Raw genomic sequence first — 21,828 nt, 5'->3', positions numbered from 1 at the left:
AGTTAATATGTATTTAAACCTTTCTCTAAAGTATCTGGTATTTAATATTACTTTAAAAATTTACCAGTAAGATGTAAAAGCAAAGAGATTAAAAATTGAGAATGCTATCGTATTATTAGCCACTCTATATATAACTAACTTCTTTAAAGTATTCATGGAAGCATGTTTTTATAGAGAACCAATGTGTTTTCTCCAAAAGTAACACACAAGAAAGAAAATTGGTGCTTCACTGGAACATGGTAGATTTCTCCACTTTCGTTTTTAACACTATTCTACACAGAAATGAAGGTTTAAGTTAAATAATGTTTATAAAATGCCAGAGCTTTTCTTGGGAATCCGAATTTCTAAGTTTCACAGTGCTATACTATGCATCTGATATGAATAGAGGATACAGACATTTTGGACCATAAGAATTTTGAAAGCTATTTTCAAACCTAAACTCAGTTATCCTTCCTAATTCAGTTGGGGGAATTAGGGACTTTGGCAGTAATTTCTAATGTTGCCACAAATTGTTTACAGTTTTGAGGGATTATTGGGGAAATTTGAAATTGATATTTTCTCTCCTTCCCCTCTGTATCTCTTAGATATTTGAATAAGTATATAATTTGGAAACATATTTGCATGCATTAATTGGGAGAATTTTGTTGTACATTTAGAAGTATCTAATTTTTAATTTTAAGCAAACTACAATTCTTTCTAAATGCTTCAGCAGTCCTGATGGCGACGGTTGTTTCGGATAGCCACCAAGTCGCCGGGCGACTAAAGAATTAGTCAGACAGCATGTGACTGCCGAAAGTTTTAATAAAAATTTTATTGGTAAGGCCAAAGACCGAATAGGGGGTAACACACCCGGCAGGCTCATTTCCTTAAGGGAAAAGGCCCCGAGTGCCTGATGCAATGGGCTTATATACTGCTGTTGCTGATCACAGTGATTGGTAGATTTGAAAACAGTGAGTACTGGATTAGTACAGATTTGGTACAGAGCTGGGCGGAGTCTGCCTCCTTATTTGGTTTGGTTCCTGGACCCAGCCAGTGGGCTGTAGGGTCTAAGGCCCATACCAGATATGGCAACAGAACCGCGTACATTCAAACAATATCTGCAACCTTTCCATGGTGCATGGGGGGGGCCCCCATCAATCCTATGGTTCATCCATGAATCAGCGGCTTGTATGGATCTCTGTATGAATTACTCTGTTCATCAGAAATATGTATGAAGTTTTCAAATGACTTCCTGGGAAAAGATTGAATATCTGCTTGTATTGTAAATTTATTAAACTATTCATTCTGTTTCTTTTCAAATCAGACTTGGTTGTCACACTGCATAGTAGAGTGTTGTAATAATTATAGTAATGGACGGAAGAGTATGCTTACCATACAATTTCTCCTTATTCTACAAAAGTCCACTTACTTGCTCTCATTATTTGTCTTTGGTCTTCCCTTCATCCTCAGGTTTAAATTCTAGAAAAGTCCCTCCTTGGTATTTAAACCAATAATAAATTTTTTAAAATTGAAATCAGAGAGTTGTTGCTGAAATTCAGGAAATTTTAATCTTTAAAAAATACTTAACATATTTGTAGAAGCAGAACTTAACATGTTTGAGGCTTTTTAGGGGCATCCAGAAATGCTGAGAATTATGTGAAGGTGATCAAATGTCTTTTGAGGGCCTTTTATACTGTAATCAATCAATCAATCAAAAAATCAGTGGCATTTATTGAGCCCTTACTGTCTGCACAATGCACTGTACTAAGTACTTGGGAAAGTACAGTATAATAGAGTTGGTAAACATGAACCCTGCCTATCAGGATCTTACAGTCTACGGGGGAGACAAACATTAAAATTAATTAGAGATAAAATACACTTTTTCAGGTAGAGTTCTTTATGCTTATTCAACGGAATGATAAAGGTTATTTTCTACATATAATCTAAAAATAAATCTTATTTCCTGGTAAAACCTAAGTTCAATTTCTAGGTTTTAGTTTATTCCTCCTTGTCTAAAAAGATGCTTGTGATTACATCTTGAACAAAATGTTTTCTGAGTTGTGTTTCTTTTTTCTTTTGGCAGTTTATTGCTTTTGCTTCTTTATTCTTCATCTTGGTTTCAATCACAACCTTCTGCCTGGAGACACACGAAGCTTTCAATACCATTATAAACAAAACAGAACCAGTCATCAATGGCACAAAAGTAGTTCTACAGTATGAAATTGAAACGGATCCTGCTCTGACGTATGTAGAAGGAGTGTGTGTGGTGTGGTTTACATTTGAATTTTTAGTCCGCATTGTTTTTTCCCCCAATAAACTTGAATTCATCAAAAACCTCTTGAATATCATTGACTTTGTGGCAATCCTGCCTTTCTATTTAGAGGTGGGACTGAGTGGGCTGTCATCCAAAGCTGCTAAAGACGTACTTGGCTTCCTCAGGGTTGTGAGGTTTGTGAGAATTCTAAGAATCTTCAAGCTCACTCGGCATTTTGTAGGTTTGAGAGTGCTTGGACACACTCTACGAGCTAGCACTAATGAGTTTTTGTTATTGATAATCTTCCTGGCCTTAGGAGTTTTGATATTTGCCACCATGATCTACTATGCTGAGAGAATAGGAGCTCAACCCAGTGACCCATCAGCTAGTGAGCATACGCAGTTCAAAAACATCCCCATTGGGTTTTGGTGGGCTGTGGTCACCATGACCACCTTAGGTTATGGGGATATGTATCCCCAGACCTGGTCAGGTATGCTAGTGGGGGCTCTATGTGCTTTGGCTGGGGTGCTAACCATAGCCATGCCCGTGCCTGTCATTGTCAACAATTTTGGAATGTACTACTCCTTGGCAATGGCAAAGCAGAAACTTCCAAGAAAGAGAAAGAAGCACATCCCTCCAGCGTCTCAGGCAAGCTCTCCTACCTTTTGCAAGACAGACTTGAATATGGTCTGCAATAGCACCCAGGGAGACACATGCCTGGGGAAAAACAGTCGAATCCTGGATCATAACAGATCAGGTAAGACACACTCCTAAATGCATGCCTTACACAAGTGCTTTATAAACCTGTATGTTCTTTGGCCATATGAAGGAATTTTCATTTTCTGTAAATGTCTACTAGTTTTCAGTACCTCTCCCTTTGCTCCAGGATTTTTTGCAGGTGTCAATCTCCTAGACAGCTAAGATGTAGCATTCTGAAAACAACTCTTCATAGATATGTACAGAGCTGATGTATGCAGTCTTTAGGCCCTAGTAGGAATGCTTTTGCTGATCAGTCCTTTCTTTAGCCTAGTTGTTGTTTTATGCCAAGGTATTTTTCTTTCTTTGAATGATATAGCAATATTGATATCTGCTGTGCTCTCCATTGTCGAATTCCATGTCATTTTGCTTGGCATATCTGTGTCTTATACCAGCTCTATTATTGTCCCATAATGGCATGAACTAAAAAAACCCACAAGAAACAGTTGTCAAGAGGAGTGGATGCTTACATTATAAAGGCCACAACCTAAAGGAATGAATGTGGAAGGCTGCACTATAGATAGCAAATGCATTTCCATTTAGTATCCCATGTGCTCAGCTCACTGTAATTCACTCCTGGTTTAGATGGGCATCACCCTGAATTTCCTTTTTCCAGGCAAGGTTATCTGAAGTATGCTGAAATGGCAACTATCAGTGACATTCATTCAGTCGTATTTATTGAGTGCTTACTGTGTGCAGAGCACTGTACTAAGCGCTTGGGAAGTACAAGTTGGCAACATATAGAGACAGTCCCTACCCAATAGTGGGCTCACAGTCTAGAAGAGCGGGCTCACAGTCTAGACATCCCAGTTGGACATGCATTAGACCAATGACAATGCTTTGGACAGTTAAAGAAAGTCCATTAGTTTTTATGGTCCTATATATGTTTTCATTTTTCTATTTAAAAATTAGTGATAAACCCAAGTCCAGGCAGACCGTTGAAGATGTTCCCCTAGACATATATGTAGTATGTTTTTAAATGGTTATCTGTGGGAAAAGCTCTTTTTTTCCCCCCAGCCACAGCTTAAGCGTATCCCATAAAAGATAGTTTTCTTCAAAAAGAGGCCTGAAGCTGTATTACAAGGCCTATATGAAGGTCAGTAATGTAAATTATTTAGTTCCATTCAGAGAGACAAGAAATAAATAATTAAACAAACAAAACCAGTCATCAATGGCACAAAAGTATGAAATTGAAACAAATCCTGCTCTGACATATGTAGAAGGAGTGTGTGTAGTGTGGTTTACATTTGAATTTTTAGTCCGCGTTGTTTTTTCCCCCAGTAAACTTGAATTCATCAAAAACCTCTTGAACAACATTGACTTTGTGGCAATCCTGCCTTTCTGTTTAGAGGTGGGGATGAGTGGGCTGTCATCCAAAGCTGCTAAAGACGTACTTGGCTTCCTCAGGGTTGTGAGGTTTGTGAGAATTCTAAGAATCTGAATGGAACTAAATACTTTACATTAGTGAAAAACTGTCAGAGGTCTTAAAAAGTGGTTGTTTTTTTACATTTTCAGTCCCATGGTTAGAATTCTGTTGCCGAATTGAACTTTCCAAGTGCTTAGTATAGTGCTCCGCACACAGTAAGCGCTCAGTAAATATGATTGAATGAATTAATGAATGACACAGAAGAGAAATAATCTAAAAAGACACCTTTGACCATGTTGGGGCTCTCCTGTGCTTTAAAGATTTGATTCACTACATCTCATTTTTAGTCTCATAGGTAGCTTTAAAAGTTCTAAATGTGTAGGTAGAAATCAGAAAATTGTTACAAATTTTTTTTTAATGGAAGGGAGGGTAAGGCTACTTTAAAGTGTGCCCAGCAAGAAGCAAACTACTGTAATAATACACAGAAATGGACAATGTGTAGAAAGTTCCTTTAAAATATTAATAAGGATAGAATTTCCCATTTTTTCTGAGTTCATTGAAGAAATTCTAAAAAGAAGGCACTATCTCTGACCAGGAAAATTCAGTTATAATTCAACAAAATTTCTGATAGATATCACTATTCTTATAGATTGTGAGGAGAAGTACAAGAGGTTCTTGAAGAGCACTGTGAAGTTGATCTTTTATTCTAGTAGCCAAAGATGCAATATATTGTTTAATATATATTAATATATTAAGATTCCAGTCTTTCTAATTGAATGAGGTCCATCCATTATTCATGATTGGAGATGCCCTTTACCATAGGTATCATCATAATTATTATCATTAGCATCATCATTTTTTAATGGCATTTATTAAGCACTTACTATGTGCAAAGCACTGTTCTAAGCACTGGGGAGGTACAAGGTGATCGGATTGTCCCACGTGGGGCTCACAGTCTTCATCCCCATTTTACAGATGAGATAACTGAGGCCCAGAGAAGTGAAGTGACTTGCCCAAAGTCACACATCTGACAAGTGGCAGAGCGGGATTTGAACCCATGACCTCTGACTCCAAAGCCCGGGCTCTTTCCATTGAGCCACGCTGCTTCTCTTGAAGAAAATAATGGATAAATATGCTATCAGTTTGTCAGAGGAGATCTAACCGGGAAATGTAGATTGCTATAGTCCCTGAAAAGATAATTATTTAAAATATGAAATTATTCAAATAAGTTGTGCTAGATTTTAGCAGTGGATGTAAACAGGATGCAAGCAAACATCATTAAAACAAGGCTCTTTATTAATCTGCTTCGTATTTCAAGAAAAGTAGTGTAGAATTAGGTGAAAACCAAAATGGAACAGGCTCATACAAAATGATATGTCAAGGAATGTCTCAGAACTATTTTACTTGATTTTTAATATGAATTTGGGTAACCAATGATAGAAATCAATTTATTTTCAGATCAAAATTTTGTCTTTGGTATTTTGACCAAATGAAATTTCTCTCATTGGGTAGAAAGCAGTTCCCTAGTAGATAGACCGCAGGCCTGAGAGTCAGAAGGACCTGGCTTCTAATCCTGTCCCAGCTTGGTTAAGTGACCAAGTCACTTAATTTCTCTGTGCTTCAGTTCCCTCATCTGTAAAATGGGAATTAATACTGTGAGCCCCACATGGACATGGACTTTGTCCAACCTGATTTGCTTGTATCTGCCCCAGCCCATGGTACAGTGCCTGTTAAGTGCCTGATAAGCACTAACAAGTGCCATAGAAAAACAAAACCCTCTCTGTGATGTCACATATCTTCATGCATTTTTTGTCTGTAAATGGGCATGGTACTTTGACTGATGTTATCAGGTGAAGACAGTGCAGGAAGTGAACAACCACTGACACCTCCTAAAAGGCTCCCTGTCAGAAGCTCTAGTACTCAAGACAAAATCAGAAGAGAGGAAACATGTTTACTACTGACAACAGGTGATTACACATGTGCTACAGATGGAGGGATCAGGAGAGGTAGGCTCTTTTTAATTAGATGCTAAAGCATCATTCATCAGTTTATGACTGAAAAAAGTTGAGAAATTAGATATGAACTCATATTTTATAAGAAAGATTTCTTTTTCAATTGTACTAGATTTGTGTATCTTTTAAAATTGTGTTCCTTCATGAAAACATTATTTGTTCAAGTTGTTTCATTTTTCTACTTGTCTTCATATTTTGGTTACACATTTGACTATGGGAAGTACTATAATGGAATCACCTTAAAATTATATTGAAATTAAAATCCTTAAACATCTTAAAATACACTGACAAGCTATAATTTATAGAATTAGAAATTCATTGAGCTAGAAAAGACTTTACTAAAGTCATCACCTGGGCCAGTCCCCTGCTTACAGGCAAGTAAATAATCAAGCTATGGACATGTTTTCCATTGGTGAAACTGCTCACCCTTCTTGGTAGCCTATTTCATGGTTCTGTCATTCTGAGAGTAAAGAAGTTCTCCATTTCTAACTGAAATCACTCAATTAATATCAGCATGTTCCCTCTTGTTTAGCCCTCAGTGTCTGGAGAACAACTGGGGAAGTAGTGTCTTTGGGAAAGCAATGTGGCATAGTGGGGTTTGGGATGTCAGAGGACCTGGTTTGTAATCCCAGCACAATTTATCTGCTGTGTGACTTGGGAAAGTAACTTCACTTCTCTGTGCCTCAGTTACCTCATCTGTAAAATGGAAATTAAGACTGTGAACCCCATGTAAGACATGGACTACCTGATTAGCTTGTATCTACTCCAGAGCAAAATACAGTGCCTGGCACATTGTAAGCACTTAACTAAACAAACAGACAAAAATAAACTGGTCCGATCCTCCACATAAAACCCCTATGTATTCTCAAAGTCATCACTTGGTCTATTTTATCATTTTCAAAAATATTAGTTAAGAAATATTGAGCTTTGAAAATAATGGAAATAATTGAACCAGGTCAAAATAGCCAAATTATTTCATTTTATATTTTGCCTTCTGAGAACAAAGGGTTTTTATTGCAGAACAAGAAGGCAGCAGATCACATTAAACAGTGCATCAAATCACCATCCAGCAATTAATCAAGGATATTTATTGACAAATCAATCAATAGTATTTATCAAGCACTTACTGTGTGCAGAGCACTGTACTAAGTGCCTGGGAGAGCACAGAATAACAAGTTGATAGATAAATTCCTTGCCTAGAGGGGGAGCTTGTCTAGAGGGGGAGATAGACATTAATCACAGTGATTAATGGTGATCATAGTCACCATTTAAACTGCCCAGGATAGAGACGTGCCCAAGGACACTGAGATCTCTCCCTGCTGAACTGCCTTAGCCAGCCCAGACCATCGAACGTCTCCTCGGGTAGAGACCTATCCAAGGACACTGAGATCTCTCTGCCAAGCTGCCTCAGTCAGCCCAGGTCATCAAACACCAGAACCACTGTCTCCCATCTGCCCATCAGGACACAGAGATTTCACGCCTGAACTGCTGTGGCTGAGAAGAGGCCATTCCATCATCTTCCCTCTCCCTCCAGCCCTGTCTGAATTTTCAATGGAGAACACAGAACAGGTGTGCCTGTCTGATATCCTGGTGACAACAACCTGAATTTTTACATATCAACAGCTGCCTGTCTTTATATTAACCCAGCCTTCTGTTTATTCCTAAATATTCATTTATTCATTCAGTCAGTCATATTTATTGAGCGCTTACTGTATGCAGAGCACTGTACTAAGCGCTTGGAAAGTGCAATTCGGCAACATATAGAGACAGTCCTACCTGAACAACAGGCTTGCAGTCTAGAAGGGAGAGACAGACAGCAAAACAGAACAAGTAAACAGGTGTCAATACCATCAAAATAAATAGAATTATAGACATATGCACAAATATATACAAGTGCTGTGGGGAGGGGGAAGGGGTACGGCAGAGGGAGGGAGTGGGGGAAATGAGGGGAGGAGGAGGAGAGGATAAGGGGGGCTCAGTCTGGGAAGGCCTCCTGGAGGAGGTGAGCTCTCAAAAGGGCTTTGAAGGGAGGATGACAGCTAGTTTGGCAGATGTGTGGAGGGAAGGCATTCCAGGCCAGAGGTAGGATGTGGGCCAGGGAATATTCATTTCCTCACACTCAAGGACCCAAGGACCTGCATGAAATTCAGCAAATTAATCAGATCAGATTAAGCAGTTATTGCTGTTGATAACCTCACCTACAACCTTAGCTATGACCTCACCATATCTCCTCAATCCCCTCCCTCCAATCAGCTCATCTCTGTTCTCCCTTCCCAGCACCCCCGTTCTGCCCCTCTATCCAACCCCTCTCTACCCCTTGCGCTTGCCCCTCCTTCCTTTCCCACCCTTACCCCTATTATCCTGTCCCAGAGCTGCCCCTCATTCCCCTCCCCAACCTCAGTCCCACCACCTCACTCCTATTCAACCATTCCCCACCCCTTGTGCCATCCCTATCACCAAACATCACCAAACTAGCTCCATTCCTCCCTTCAAAGCCCTACTGAGAGCTTACCTCCTCCAGGAGGCCTTCCCAGACTGAGCCCCCTTTTTCCTCTCCTCCTCCTCCCCATTCCATCACCCACCCACCCTATAGCACTTGTATATATTTGTACATTTTTATTACTCTATTTATTTTACTTGTACATATTTACTACTCTTTTAATTATTTGCATATAGCTATAATTCTATTTATTCTGATGGTTTTGACACCTGTCTGCATGTTTTGTTTTGTTGTCTGTCTCCCCCTTCTAGACTGTGAGCCCGTTGTTGCGTAGGGACTGTATATGTTGCCGACTTGCACTTCCCAAGCGCTTAGTACAGTGCTCTACACACAGTAAGCGCTCAATAAATCTGATTGAATGAATGAATGAATGAATCCCTACACCCTGCACCTCCCCTCCCCGCCTCATCCAAGTGTGGACTATGAAACCCCAGTTCCATTTTGGGAAAGCTTCCCTTATGCCATCACTAAAACCTGGATCTCCCCAGATGACACTCTCTTCCCTGATGCTCTCTCTAGAGGGGGGCCTCCTCTTCATCACTCCTCCAGACTTACTGGGAAAGGGATGAGTAGGTTTCATCCTTGGTCCTCAGTGCCATTTTTGCCTCATTCCACTCCCTCCAATCCCTCTCTTTCCCTTCTTTTGAAGCCCATAGCAACCTCCTCTACCACCCACTCCAGATAATAGTCATGGTCTTCTACTACCCCCCACCTCCTCAGGCCCCTCCTCCCCGGGCCCCACCTGCAATATTTTGAACCATTTTAATCCTTATCTCACATTCCTGCTCTCTCCATCTGTACATTGATCCTTGGGGACTTCAGTAACCACATAGATGTTCCTGATGATCCTTACCCTGCTTGCCTACTTAACTCCACTAACCTCCTGCTCTGCTCTGCCCCACCTAACCCAATCAACAACTTGGACACATGCTCAATCTCATTATCTCTAATTACTGTGCAATCTCTACCCTCATCAATTCTGAAATCCCTCTACTTGACCACAACTTCCTTACCAGCCTTCTCTCCTACAAATATAATAATAATAATAACAATGGCATTTATTAAGCACTTACTATGTGCAAAGCACTGTTCTAAGCACTGGGGAGGTTACAAGGTGATCAGGTTGTCTCACGTGGGGCTCACAGTCTTAATCCCCATTTTACAGATGAAGAAACTGAGGCCCAGAGAAGTGAAGTGACTTGCCTGAGGTCACACAGCTGACAATTGGCAGAGCTGTAATTTGAACCCAAAGCCCGGGCTCTTTCCACTGAGCCACACTGCTTCTTTGTTCCCCTACAGAGACCTATGATCTTTTGACCCCTAGTCATCATGCCCCATGTAGCCATACACAGACAACCTTTCCTTGGTGATCAAATTGATACCCTGAACACCACCCTCTCTACTGAACTCAACTAACTTGCTTCCCTATCCTTTCATCGACCTTGTACCACTAAGCCACAGCCCTGGATCACCTCCACAGACTGCTTCTTTCACTCCAGGGCTTAGCCGCAGAGTGCTCTTGATGGAAATCCACTTAACAGGCCGGCTTCATCCACTTATATCAAATTCATCATTGCGTGCCTTAACTCTGTCTTCCGCTCTGCCCAGCAAAATTATTTCTCTCTTCTTATTGACTTCCATGTCCATTGGCTTGCCAGCTGTTCCAGATGCTTAACTCCCTCCTCTAACCCCCTGTCCCCTATATCCCCTAATGATTTGGCCACATACTTTATTGAGAAAATTGATAGCATCAGGCATGTCCTTAAAATCTACCCTGCTCCTCCCCAGTCCCTTCCTCTTCCTGCCCTTTCTTCAACTTTCCCAACTTTCCCAGCAGTATCTCAAGAGATCTCCTGTTTTCTCTCAAAATCCACCCATTTTCCCTGCACCTCCATCTCCATCTCTTCACACCTTGTCAAAGCACATGCCCCCTCTCAGCTTCCCTCCCTGACCACCATCGTCAACTGTTTGCTCTCCAAAGACTTTTTCACTATTGCTTTCAAACATGCTCATGTCTCTCTATCCTAAAAAATCCCTCCTCCTTGACCCCAGAGCTCCCTCCAGTTATCTCCCTTTCTCCCTCCTAGCATTCCTCTCAAACTCGAGTGAGTTGTCTACCCCTGCTTTCTCTTCTTCCTCTCCTCTAATTCTCCCCTTGACCACCTCCTTTCTGACTTCTGCTCCATTCAATAGAAACTGCCCTCTCAAAGGTAACCAATGATCTCCTTCTTACCAAATACAATGGCCTCTACTCCACCCTAATCCCCCTCGACCTCTCAACTGCCTTCAAAACTGCTGACCAACCCCTTCTCCTTGAAAAAGAATCGAACCTTTACTGACACTCTCCTCTTCTGATTCTCCTCCCATTACTCTGGCTGCTCATTCTCAATCTCGTTTTTCAGACTCCTCCTCTGCCTCCCACCAACTAAGTGTAGGAGTCCCTCAAGGTTTAATTCTGAATCCTTTCATATTTTCCATCTACACCCACTCCCTGGAAGAACTCATTTGTTCCCATGGCTTCAACTACCATCTCTATGCAGATGATTCCCAAATGTACATCTCCAGTCCTGATCTCCCTCCTTCTCTGCAATCTCATATTTCCTTATATTGCTTTCAGGACATCTCTACTTGGATGTCCCACCAACGCCTCAAACTTAACATGCCAAAGCAGAACTCCTTATCTTCTCACCCAAACTTGTCCTCCCCCTGACTTTCCTGTCACTGAAAACAGCATCACCATCTTTCCTGTCTCACAAGCCCGTAATCTTGATATTATCCTCCACTCATCTCTCTTTCAACCCACATATTCAATCTGTCACCAAATCCTATAGGTTCAACTTTCACAACATCGCTAAAACCTGCCCTTTCTTCTCTATTCAAACCCCTACCATGTTAATCCAAGACTTGATCCTATCCCACTTTGATTAGTGTATCAACCTCCTTGCTGCTCTCCCTGCTTCCTGTCTCTCCCCATTCCAGTCCATATTTCACTCTGCTGTCCAGATCATACCAACTTGAACATGGTGGTCAATTTACAGATGAGGTGAGGAAGTTGCCAGTGCTCAAAGCGGGGCAAGGGGAAAATGACATAGGCCTGAATCACAGAGTCCCCCATGGGTCCATGACAGTTGTGTAGTGGAAAGACTGTTCCAAGGCTTACTGAGTGCTTACTGTGTTCAGAGCACTGTACTAACCCAGATTTTTTGCCCATTTTTCTTTCTGGCCAAAATTGTCCTCCATGCTTCCAACTGTTCTTAACTTCTCAAGCATAAGGAGTGAATTCAAATCCTGAGCTTTCTTTCTAATCTCCAAAATAACCAAGAGAACCAAGAGAGGACAGTGTCAGTGAAACCAAGATAGGACCCTAAAATCATATCTCCTCCAAGAAGCATTCCCTGACTAAGCCCTTATTTTCCCTATCCCTCCCCTCTGCACTGACTGTGCACTTAGCTGTGAATCCCTTAAGCACTTTAATACTTTCCTTTACCCCAAATCACTTAGTTATATATCTATAACTTATTTGTTGATATTAATGTCTGTCTCCCTCTTTTGATTGTGAGCTTCTTATGGGCAGTGAATGTGTCTACCGGTTCTCTTATACTCTCCCAAGTATTTAATATTGTGCAGTGCACACAGCAAGTACTCAATAAATCCCACTGATTGACTGATTAATAATATCTTACATTTTTGTTCTGTACTTTCCCAAATACTTATCACAGTTTTTGGCATAAAGTAAGAGCTCAATAAATATCCATTGATTGACTGACTAAGTATGATACTGCCCCACAACACATCTGTAGAAATTTTCATCAAAATGTAAACATTTTGCCTAGATTGGTAAATGAAGCTTTTCTCTTTTGTTATTGATTTTTTGTTTGTTGAATTTGTACTTTTGCCATATTTTATGGATGGATTCAAAATTAGAAAATGACTAATTACAATATTAAATATCTAATATTAATTATAATGATTTTAAAAAGCAGCACAAAGAGAATCTCTGCCTGAAAATAAATATACTTACTTTCTCCTATGTAATTTTATAATAATATTAATAACGATGATGGTATTTGCTAAGCGCTTACTATATGTCAAGCACTGTTCTAAGCACTGGGGTGATACAATGTATAAGCCTCCCAAAAATCAATCTCATATCTCTTTTATACACTGTTCTCTTTGATTTCTATGTATCCAAAAATGTATCATTCTCTTCTTCATTCTCCTTTATCCCCTTGCCTTTTCACATAGTATTGCTGTAAGTGGTATGAGATTCACCTCCTATGGTTTTTGCCATGTGAAGCATCACTCAATATCTCCCTACTTATATTTTATTCTTTCTGCACCCTATTCTTGTCTTAAAACACGTCTTTCAATGCTTCCTTTAATTAATGTTACTTTCTGTTAATATTTAAAAATAAATGTAACAGCTTAATTCATCTTAAGAAGAATTTTGAAATAAAATTAGCATAATGGTCATTAATTAAAGTAAAATTATTTTTTCTCTTTTTCTGGGCTAATATAAGATTTTATTCCTGGATAAAACATAGTTTCATGTATTTGTTAATTGAATATTGACCTTTATAAGTATTAATACATTCAAAAGTCTCAAACCAGACTTATTTTGACATCTTACAAATTTTAGATGTGAAAAATTATAGATGCACAATGATTAAAGATAAAATCAATTTTTGTGGCTGTTGGAACCATTATTATTTTAAGTAGGAATAAAATTGTGGTTTTGTAAAGGGAGTTACTCTTAAAATTTGGCTCAATTTTTTTCTTTGTCCTTGAGCTCCCTATTCTTGATTTATAATAGTCTGATGTTTTGTGTGAGTTTATCTTCTCTTTTCAGTTTATCCTCTCTTCCTTCACTTCCTTCTGTCTGTTTTCTTCATTCTTTGGATCAATTATCTTTTATGTATTATTTAGGTTGCCTTTTCCACTTTTCAAATAATTTTCTTTTTTGGTTAATAATAATAATGATGGCATTTATTAAGCGCTTACTATGTGCAAAGCACTGTTCTAAACACTGGAAGGTTACAAGGTGATCAGGTTGTCCCACGGGGGGGCTCATAGTCTTAATCCCCATTTTACAGATGAGGTAACTGAGGCACAGACAAGTAAAGTGACTTGCCCAAAGTCACACAGCTGACAATTGGTGGAGCTGGGATTTGAACCCATGACCTCTGACTCCAAAACCCATACTCTTTCCACTGGTTCTGTATTGAATAGAAATCCCTAACCTCCGCTTTCCCTAGCCTGACTAAAAACTGCACTATTGCACTGTTGGGTTTCTTTTGAGGTCTTCTGTAGATTTTCATCTAAACTCAAACTGAAATATATTTTATAACTTATAGCTTGAATAGCCTAATGCTCAAGAAAAAAATCCTTTAGATGTAGAATTCAGGCATGATGAATTATCCTCAGTTTAAAATTATAAATGTCTTATTTCAGTCTTCCCAGGACAGAGGCCTAAGGTAGCCATTAGAATAATCAAAAATAGATTTCTTAGACATTTAAATTTGAGGTTTATTTGAGACAAAGTTTTTCCTCAAATATGCAAACATCTTGGAATGAAAGGGAACAAACCTAGGTAAATATGAATAACTTGAATCTTTCATTAACTCATTCATTCAGTTGTATTTATTGAATGCTTACTGTGTGCCAAGCACTGTACAACTGAGCACTGTACAAGCACTTGGAAAGTACAATTCAGCAACAGAGACTATCCCCACCCAGCAACTGCCTCACAGTCTAGAAGGGGGAAGACAGACAACAAAGCAAAACAAGTAGACAGGCATCAAATAGCATCAGTATAAATAAATAAAATTATAGATATATGCACATCATTAATAAAATAAATAGAATAATAAATATGTGCATATATACACAAGTGCTGTGGGACGAGAATGGGGGTAGAACAGAGGGAGGTAGTAGGGTTGATGGGGAGGGGAGGAGGAGCAGAGGAAAAGGGAGGCTCAGTCCGGGAAGACCTCTAATGTTTACTTCTAAAAGCGTTTCAAATCTTTAGCTAAATCAAAGTCCAACTTCAATAACTTCTTAAAACTGAAGTAGCAACACCAAAACTGGGGTAATGTTTGGTTACAAATCTCTAACTTGGTGTGTAATAATGCTTTCATTTAATGTTTTACAGTAAAATTTTTATTAACAAGAACAATATATAATTACAAGCATTTTATTGGCTATACTCATCTTCAAGCCAAAGAATATGCACATTTTTATTTTCCATCTGTTTTCTACTCACTGATATTCCTAATTTGAGTAGAATTACATTTTTTATTTTCCTGAATTGTCAACTATGGTGTAAACTATTGTTACCTTTTACGGTAACAATAACATTAACAGTTAAAGCAAATCTATCATAGATAAGGTGGAATGAAAGATGTATCTCCTACCATATTTGACAACTCAGAAAAATATATTACAAAATCTGTTAAGGTGGAAAAGCAAGAGTCAGCTTTGGGGAAGATCACCCTCTGTATCACTGTCTGCAAATGCAGGGAATTTTTCTCCTGGCCATGGCCCCTTCCCCAACATTTTATGCAGGAGTGATAACTCCAAAATAAACTGCAGTTTGGGGAATGTCACAGAATTTGGCATCCAGTCATAGGGGACCGAAGGGAGGAAATAGAGAGTGGCATAGAGTGACTTGGGAATTTTTGCTATAATTAACTTTTCCAATGGTAAAATCCCCACATAATTTTCCTATATCTGCAGCATTGACTGTCCCAGTCGTAGAATTTCAACATAAAAACACCAGAAAATCTGTGCTGTTTGAATAAGCCCCTAGATTCTTTCCATCTCTTCCTCTTTAAATGATCCTGTCTCTTTAACCACTAATCAAAATCAGGAAGCAGCATGACCTAGTGGAAAGGTGTGAGTCTGGGAGTCAGAGGACCCAGATTCTAATCCCAGCTCTGCTGGTTGTCTGCTGTTTGACCTTGGGCAAATCATTTCTCAGTGCCTCAGCTACCTCCTCTGTAAAATGGGACTAGGACTGTGAGCCCCATGTGGAACATGGACTATGCTTAATTAGCTTGTATCTACCCTAGTACTTAGTACAGTGCCTGGCACATAGTAAGCGCTTAACAAGTACCATGGAAAATGTTCAGAGTCTTGAGTCCTTCTTTAACTTCCCCATTCTTTCAGTTCTCTCTAAACAAAGACACTACAATAAGATAACTCTACCAAAAGTCACTCCTGGGGGTCTGCTCTTCCTTTAAATTGGGTGAATAAGTTGAGGATCAAGAGAAAATAAGAATGAGTCCGTTTTCCAAAATCCATAATATATCTGTTTATATATATCTGAGCCCACATGGCATATAGAAAAGGCAGCATTATCCTGTTATCTTATGGCTCCAAATAAAAATGTTGATTTCGTGTTTTTTATGGTTTTATTGGCAAGTGGGGAGGGTGAATATGGTACTTGTACATCAAATGAAAAATTTCATCATATGCTCTTATTAGTATTCAAAATTCACCTTCCTTTTAGATCCATTACACAAGAAGATTAAAGCTTTAGTATAAAATTACGTGTTCTGTACCTAAACATCTTTAAAGCTTATATTGACACTTGGTAAATAGGCAAGTGACTGTACTAAGAAAAAGCGATCATTTATATTAGCAATTTCATTTCTGCATCTATCAAGAAAATGATTTTAAGCAAACAAATGTACTTTAAAAAGTCTACTTATTACACTGTTTTTGCACTTTCTTAACATTGATTTGATATCGTTGATAGTATTAACAAAATATATACGATCTGGAAAATCTAGGCAGAGTATATAGCAAATCCAATTTGTGATGATTTTAATTTTATTGGGATGAGAGTTCCAGTGAGCTTCATTTTTTTTAGAGTAACAAATTATCTCAGCATTAAGTTCTTTATGAAAAAAGCAAAAAGCAAAAAATTAAAAAAAAAAAAACTTCTTCTTTGAGACCAGAATAGGACATTTGATTGCCCTGAATTGTTTTGTTCATCTATGCCTATTTTCTGGTTGAATTCAACTTATGCCTGTGCATTTTTTCATAAAAGGTTATGAAAAATCTCGAAGCTTAAACCACATAGTGGGCTTGGCAGACAATTCCCTGAGAACGTCTCCTGTAACATCACCCTACAGCTCACCTTGTTCTCTGAAACGCTCTCTATCTCCCATCCCATCTATCTTGTAAATCAAACTGTATTAATATGCTAAATTGCCAACCACATAATGGAAATAATTAAGTATAATATTAACTGTAGGAACAATTAATGCAGCGTAAATCCTGCATGAAATAACTGTCTTAATTAAAAATGCCACTAGAGTAGCAATAGATTTTTCTTATCTTGGCTTTTAAGATTACTTAAAGTAGTGCTTCTCCTCCTAGTACAAATTGACCTGTGCTACTCTGGCAATAAGCAGAAAGTGAATTTTATGGGTCAGTATATTCAATAAATATATTTTCAGGAAGATATTTTTAAAACAGTGTGCTTCCAAATGACAACCTCTCCATTGGACCTTCATTCCTTGTGACTCTCTAATCCATTCTGAAGGTGTCTGGAATTCAGTGTTGATCATATAGTTTTTGGTCAGATCATGTGCATGGATCATCTGTCTCCATCTCCTGAGGTGTGTGTCCTTGTGTTGAGTCATCCTGCTGACATGAAAGCACTCATCAACTGTTGTGCATGTAGGATTGTCAGGGGATTTCCCCTTTACTTTAGAAGAAATATTTGTTGTATCGGGTTTTATTTTGTTATTGATTAACTCTTCTAAAATGTTGTCTTGGAGTTCTGAATGTCTCTGGTTGTTTGCACACAGATAACTGCAAAGAGGTTGTCATTACTGGTTACACGCAAGCAGAGGCCAGATCTCTTTCTTAATGGCTTGGGGAAGGCACAAAACATGAGAGAAAGGTAAATGCCATCCAGGCTTGCAATCTTTAGCCAGGAAGTACTCCTTGGTACCTTAGTCATCTTTCTATACCAGGGTTCTTCAAAATTTTCAGAAGTACAGGGTCAAGTAGCAACGAAGACTCATACTCATTTTGGAACCTAAAGAGAAGGCGGAGGCTTTGAGAAGGATTTTTTTGACCATCCTTAAACCTCTGACTCACAAGTTTATGACTTTTTTCAGACAGTATTTTATCAGGTGCTTTGTCCTGAGTGTTGTTTCTGTTGTCTGTCTAGCTACTTGTATCAACTGTACTCTCCGTCTGTCTCCATAAAGCATAGAGATGCCTCGAAAAGGTTCCCATTTTTTAGGATTGACCTCTTAAGAGGTTTCTCCTTCTCTCTCTTTTTGCTTTGAACTCTATTCCTCAAGTGTATACATTAACAATATCCTCTACACAACCTAATGTGGATACTGTGAACACATCTGATGAGCAGGACTTAGCAGCAGTTTTAGCATTGCAATTCATTGCCTGCTGCAATATCAACTCCACTACCTATCAACCAGTACTCATTATTCTATAGCAACTAAGACCCTAGGGAGTTGAATTCAGTCTGCGAGGTATGACTGCAATAGAAATAACAGATCTGGGGATTTGGCTGGTGAAGAAAACAAACCAAACCATAACAGACTCAAATACATAATAAAAAGAAAAAATAACAGGAAAAAAGGCAAAACTTCTATTATTGACCACGTACCATGTGTTACATGAACTACTGTCTAGAGCATGACCTGCATGTCAGAGTTACTGTACAGTGATGTATTTAGCAAAAGATATGGATCTGATATTTACAGGTGTTCATTAGTATATTTTGCTAACATCAATGATAGAGGTATAATTGCAAATAGATGTATAGCAAAGGAATTAATATACTGTTTGATGCTGCTGTTATTAACTGCAGTGTGGTACAGAATTTATCATGGATTTTTGACTGCTGAAAGAGGGACAATGGAATTTAGCCATACACAGAACTGTACTGGAAAGAGACTTCTGCTGCTAAATGTGCCCTGATTAACTTTGGTCCGCCCTGGAGAGATCCTGCTTCTTCCCACCGAGTGACATTTTTTTGAGGAATGCACACAGAACTAACAGAATGTTCCCAAGTGCAAGTGGTCTGTCAGTCAACTAGCCATTAGTATTGTAAAAAAAAAAGTATGTGCATGGCTGTCGGCTTTGGCCAGCTCACATCAAGAGAACCTGAATCCACAGCCCCTATTTCTGAGGCTCCATGCAAAACCCTATGCCTCTTGTGTACTATTCTTCACAGTCCCCTAGAAAGCTGTGCTGAAAATCATTCAAAGGCACATACAGTGGTGTTAACGTAATGTCAGTTGTCTTGATTTACTTCATTGCTACCATATTTTTTGCAAATGTCTTAATGAACCCTTTCAAGTCATTATGGCAGCATATTGCCAGTTGTTTTATGATTTCTAGTATCTGCTTATAAAAATGCATTTTGAATTACTCACTTCATGTTTTAAAAAAATGTGAACAATTGCACCTAAAATTGTTTATAGTAGTCTTTTCCATTGTTACTGCAAATTACAAATGCAAAAAGGAAATTCTGACAGTAGGAATATTTTTTTATTAAAATTATCAAAGACACAACATCAGCAAATGGTGGCCTACGTATTCAAATGATATCCTTAAAATGTATATTTTGAATAAGAGAGATATTATTCAAGCAGTTATTTGTGAACTTTGTGGTAAATGAATCAGGTCTATGACATGTCTTTGAAGCTTTGTAGTAGAAACTGTGATACAGATACTTCATCTTGTTTACCCAACATCTCCAGAATCTGCTAGCTACCCAAGGATATTGGTTATAGAGCATATCACAATTATGAAACTCTGTACTGTGGTACTTTCTTGAGTATTTCAAGATGCATGCACATTCCTAGTGGAAACCAATTAAAATGTAATAAGCCGTAAAGAAGAATAAAAGGCAAACATGCTGGGAAGAAATTTGAATCCTATCTTGTTTTCTTTGATGTGTCCTTTTGCGAATTTGACTATTATATGATGGTCTTGTTTCATGTGCTGTAGTATATAAAATGGGTATGTGCATGTGTGGGTTTGTGTGTGTGAAGGTGAAGAAGGAATGAATGAGAAAATTTTGAGTCAAAATTAGATTTATGTCACAATTAATCTGCTCCCTCATCTTCATGGCCCTTGCAGTTTGACATCCAATTCTATTATAGTTCTAGGCTTCTCTCCCAATATTTCAAAGTTGATGAGATGAAAAATGGTAAAGTTGTCTTTCCTTGGAGTGGCTAAACTATCCTCCTTACTATGACTACACTGGCAAGTATATCAAATTGAAATGAATTATTTAACCTCCAATGGCTCTATCTTAATTTCTCCCTCATATTTATTTTTTTCTTCCAGTGGGGTAAAGGTAAAGGAGAACAGGAATCTAACACAAAGTCAGGCAGGTTTTTGCTTGGAAAATGAGCAAAAACAAATAATTTGAGAAAAAGGTGGAAGCAAAGTGAAACAAGATGGGGTGAAACCATTCATTCCTTCAGTTGTATTTATTAAGTGCTTACTGTGTGCAAAGCACTGTACTATGCGCTTATAGATGCTATGATTTTGCCAGCCACAATCACCTACTCTAAATTATTTTGTTAGTGAATATCTAGAGCTTTTGCAGAAAAACATTGTATTCTCCAAAGATGGGTCTCATTGTCTTCTCCTAAAATCACAGCTGTTTCTTATGAACTACCTATTCACTAGAGGCTGTGGACAGAGCATATTCTTGGCATTCTGTATCTGTTTTTGCAGACATGCTTGGTAATTTTCATACAAACTGTCTAGCTAAAATACCTGCAAGTATTGGTAATAGTGTGAGCCATATAAATTGAAATTAGTTCCTGTCAGTGGTTTAAAGAGAATAAAAATCCAGCAATATGCCAAGAATGAATGAAACTAGTGAACTTTCTTAATGAACTTTCTGAATGAAACTAGTGATGGTTGAAAAGAGAATCAGGTGGCTCAGAAAGGGAAACTGTACAAATGTCATTTACTATTTAAATTGATTTTAAGGCTGGTGTTAGTGTGTATGGTCAATATAATGCAGTAGGAGAAATGCTTTTGGTGAAAAATTATTCCTATCAAAATTTAATAAGATAAGAATTAAAGTCATAACTGAATAACACTTGATGAAAGGCAAAGGCTTTCATTTTATCATCAAAGTAAATCATGCTGCACCCACAAAGGAAATGGCAAAGAGGGATGGTTTTGAAAAGAGACAATGAATATGTAAAAAGTCCAAATTACAAGCCAGTGACACCGGAAAATCTTTCATGTGCCTTGAAGCATTGATTCCTAGTAGCGTAAAATAAAACCACTATTCTTAGCCCCTTGAGCCCCTTGAGGGCCAGGGGCTGTGCCAAATATTCTTTTCTAATGCTTAATACAGTGCTCTGCTCACAGTAAGTGCTTAATAAATGTGATTACTACTACCATTCCTACTACTACCACTACTATTACTACTAATTCTAAATTTCAGTCCTATTTAGCAATTACTATCATTTCTAGCAATGCAGAAGGGGAGTGTCAAAGCTTACTGTGTGCAGAACACACTATTAAATTTTGGGGAGAGTACAGATAGAGGATATGGCAAAGTATTAAGGATATATACATAAGTGCTGGGGAGCTGGGGGTAGGATTATTAGTGATAAACTATCAGTGTTGGGGTTGATATATTTCTATCCATCCATATTCTATTCCTAGTAAATTGTGCTTTATTAATGAGTTAATCAGTTTATCATTACAAAGTATTTACTGAGTGCCGAGTGTGTGCAGAACAAACTGCTTGGGAGAACAATTTAAGAGCAAGAAGATATGAATTATTTAAAAAGAGTGGACAATCTAGTGGGGGAGATGTACGTGAAATATTTTACAAATGGGAGGTGGGAGTGATCAACTAGTAGAATATGCAAAATGGTATTTTCAAAAGTGTAATCAGAAATAGTGAGTGCAAAAATGCTTAGCTGATAGTAAGGAA

General features: G+C 38.4%; 1 protein-coding gene across 7 annotated transcripts in view; it reads left to right on the top strand.

Moving 5' to 3' along the window:
- The window catches only part of KCNC2 (potassium voltage-gated channel subfamily C member 2), a 222,411-nt gene extending 202,638 nt beyond the window's left edge, over positions 1-19,773 (top strand). For 3 of the 7 annotated variants that reach the window (XM_038756966.1, XM_038756965.1, XM_038756964.1), the window contains exons 3-5: positions 2,063-2,990; positions 6,206-6,361; positions 18,721-19,773. In XM_038756966.1, the coding sequence (XP_038612894.1) occupies positions 2,063-2,990; positions 6,206-6,361; positions 18,721-18,830 (1,194 nt within the window). In that variant the 3' untranslated portion in view covers positions 18,831-19,773. Of the gene's footprint in view, positions 1-2,062; positions 2,991-6,205; positions 6,362-16,920; positions 17,606-17,686; positions 17,782-18,720 lie in introns of those variants that run through there. The other 4 variants (XM_038756967.1, XM_038756969.1, XM_038756970.1 and 1 more) reach the window with 4 other exon arrangements.
- Positions 19,774-21,828: the final 2,055 nt, after the last annotated feature.

The sequence above is a fragment of the Tachyglossus aculeatus genome, chromosome 14 (genome assembly GCF_015852505.1).
Source record: "Tachyglossus aculeatus isolate mTacAcu1 chromosome 14, mTacAcu1.pri, whole genome shotgun sequence".
NCBI lineage: Eukaryota > Metazoa > Chordata > Mammalia > Monotremata > Tachyglossidae > Tachyglossus > Tachyglossus aculeatus.
This window is presented reverse-complemented; position numbering and strand designations above follow the sequence as displayed.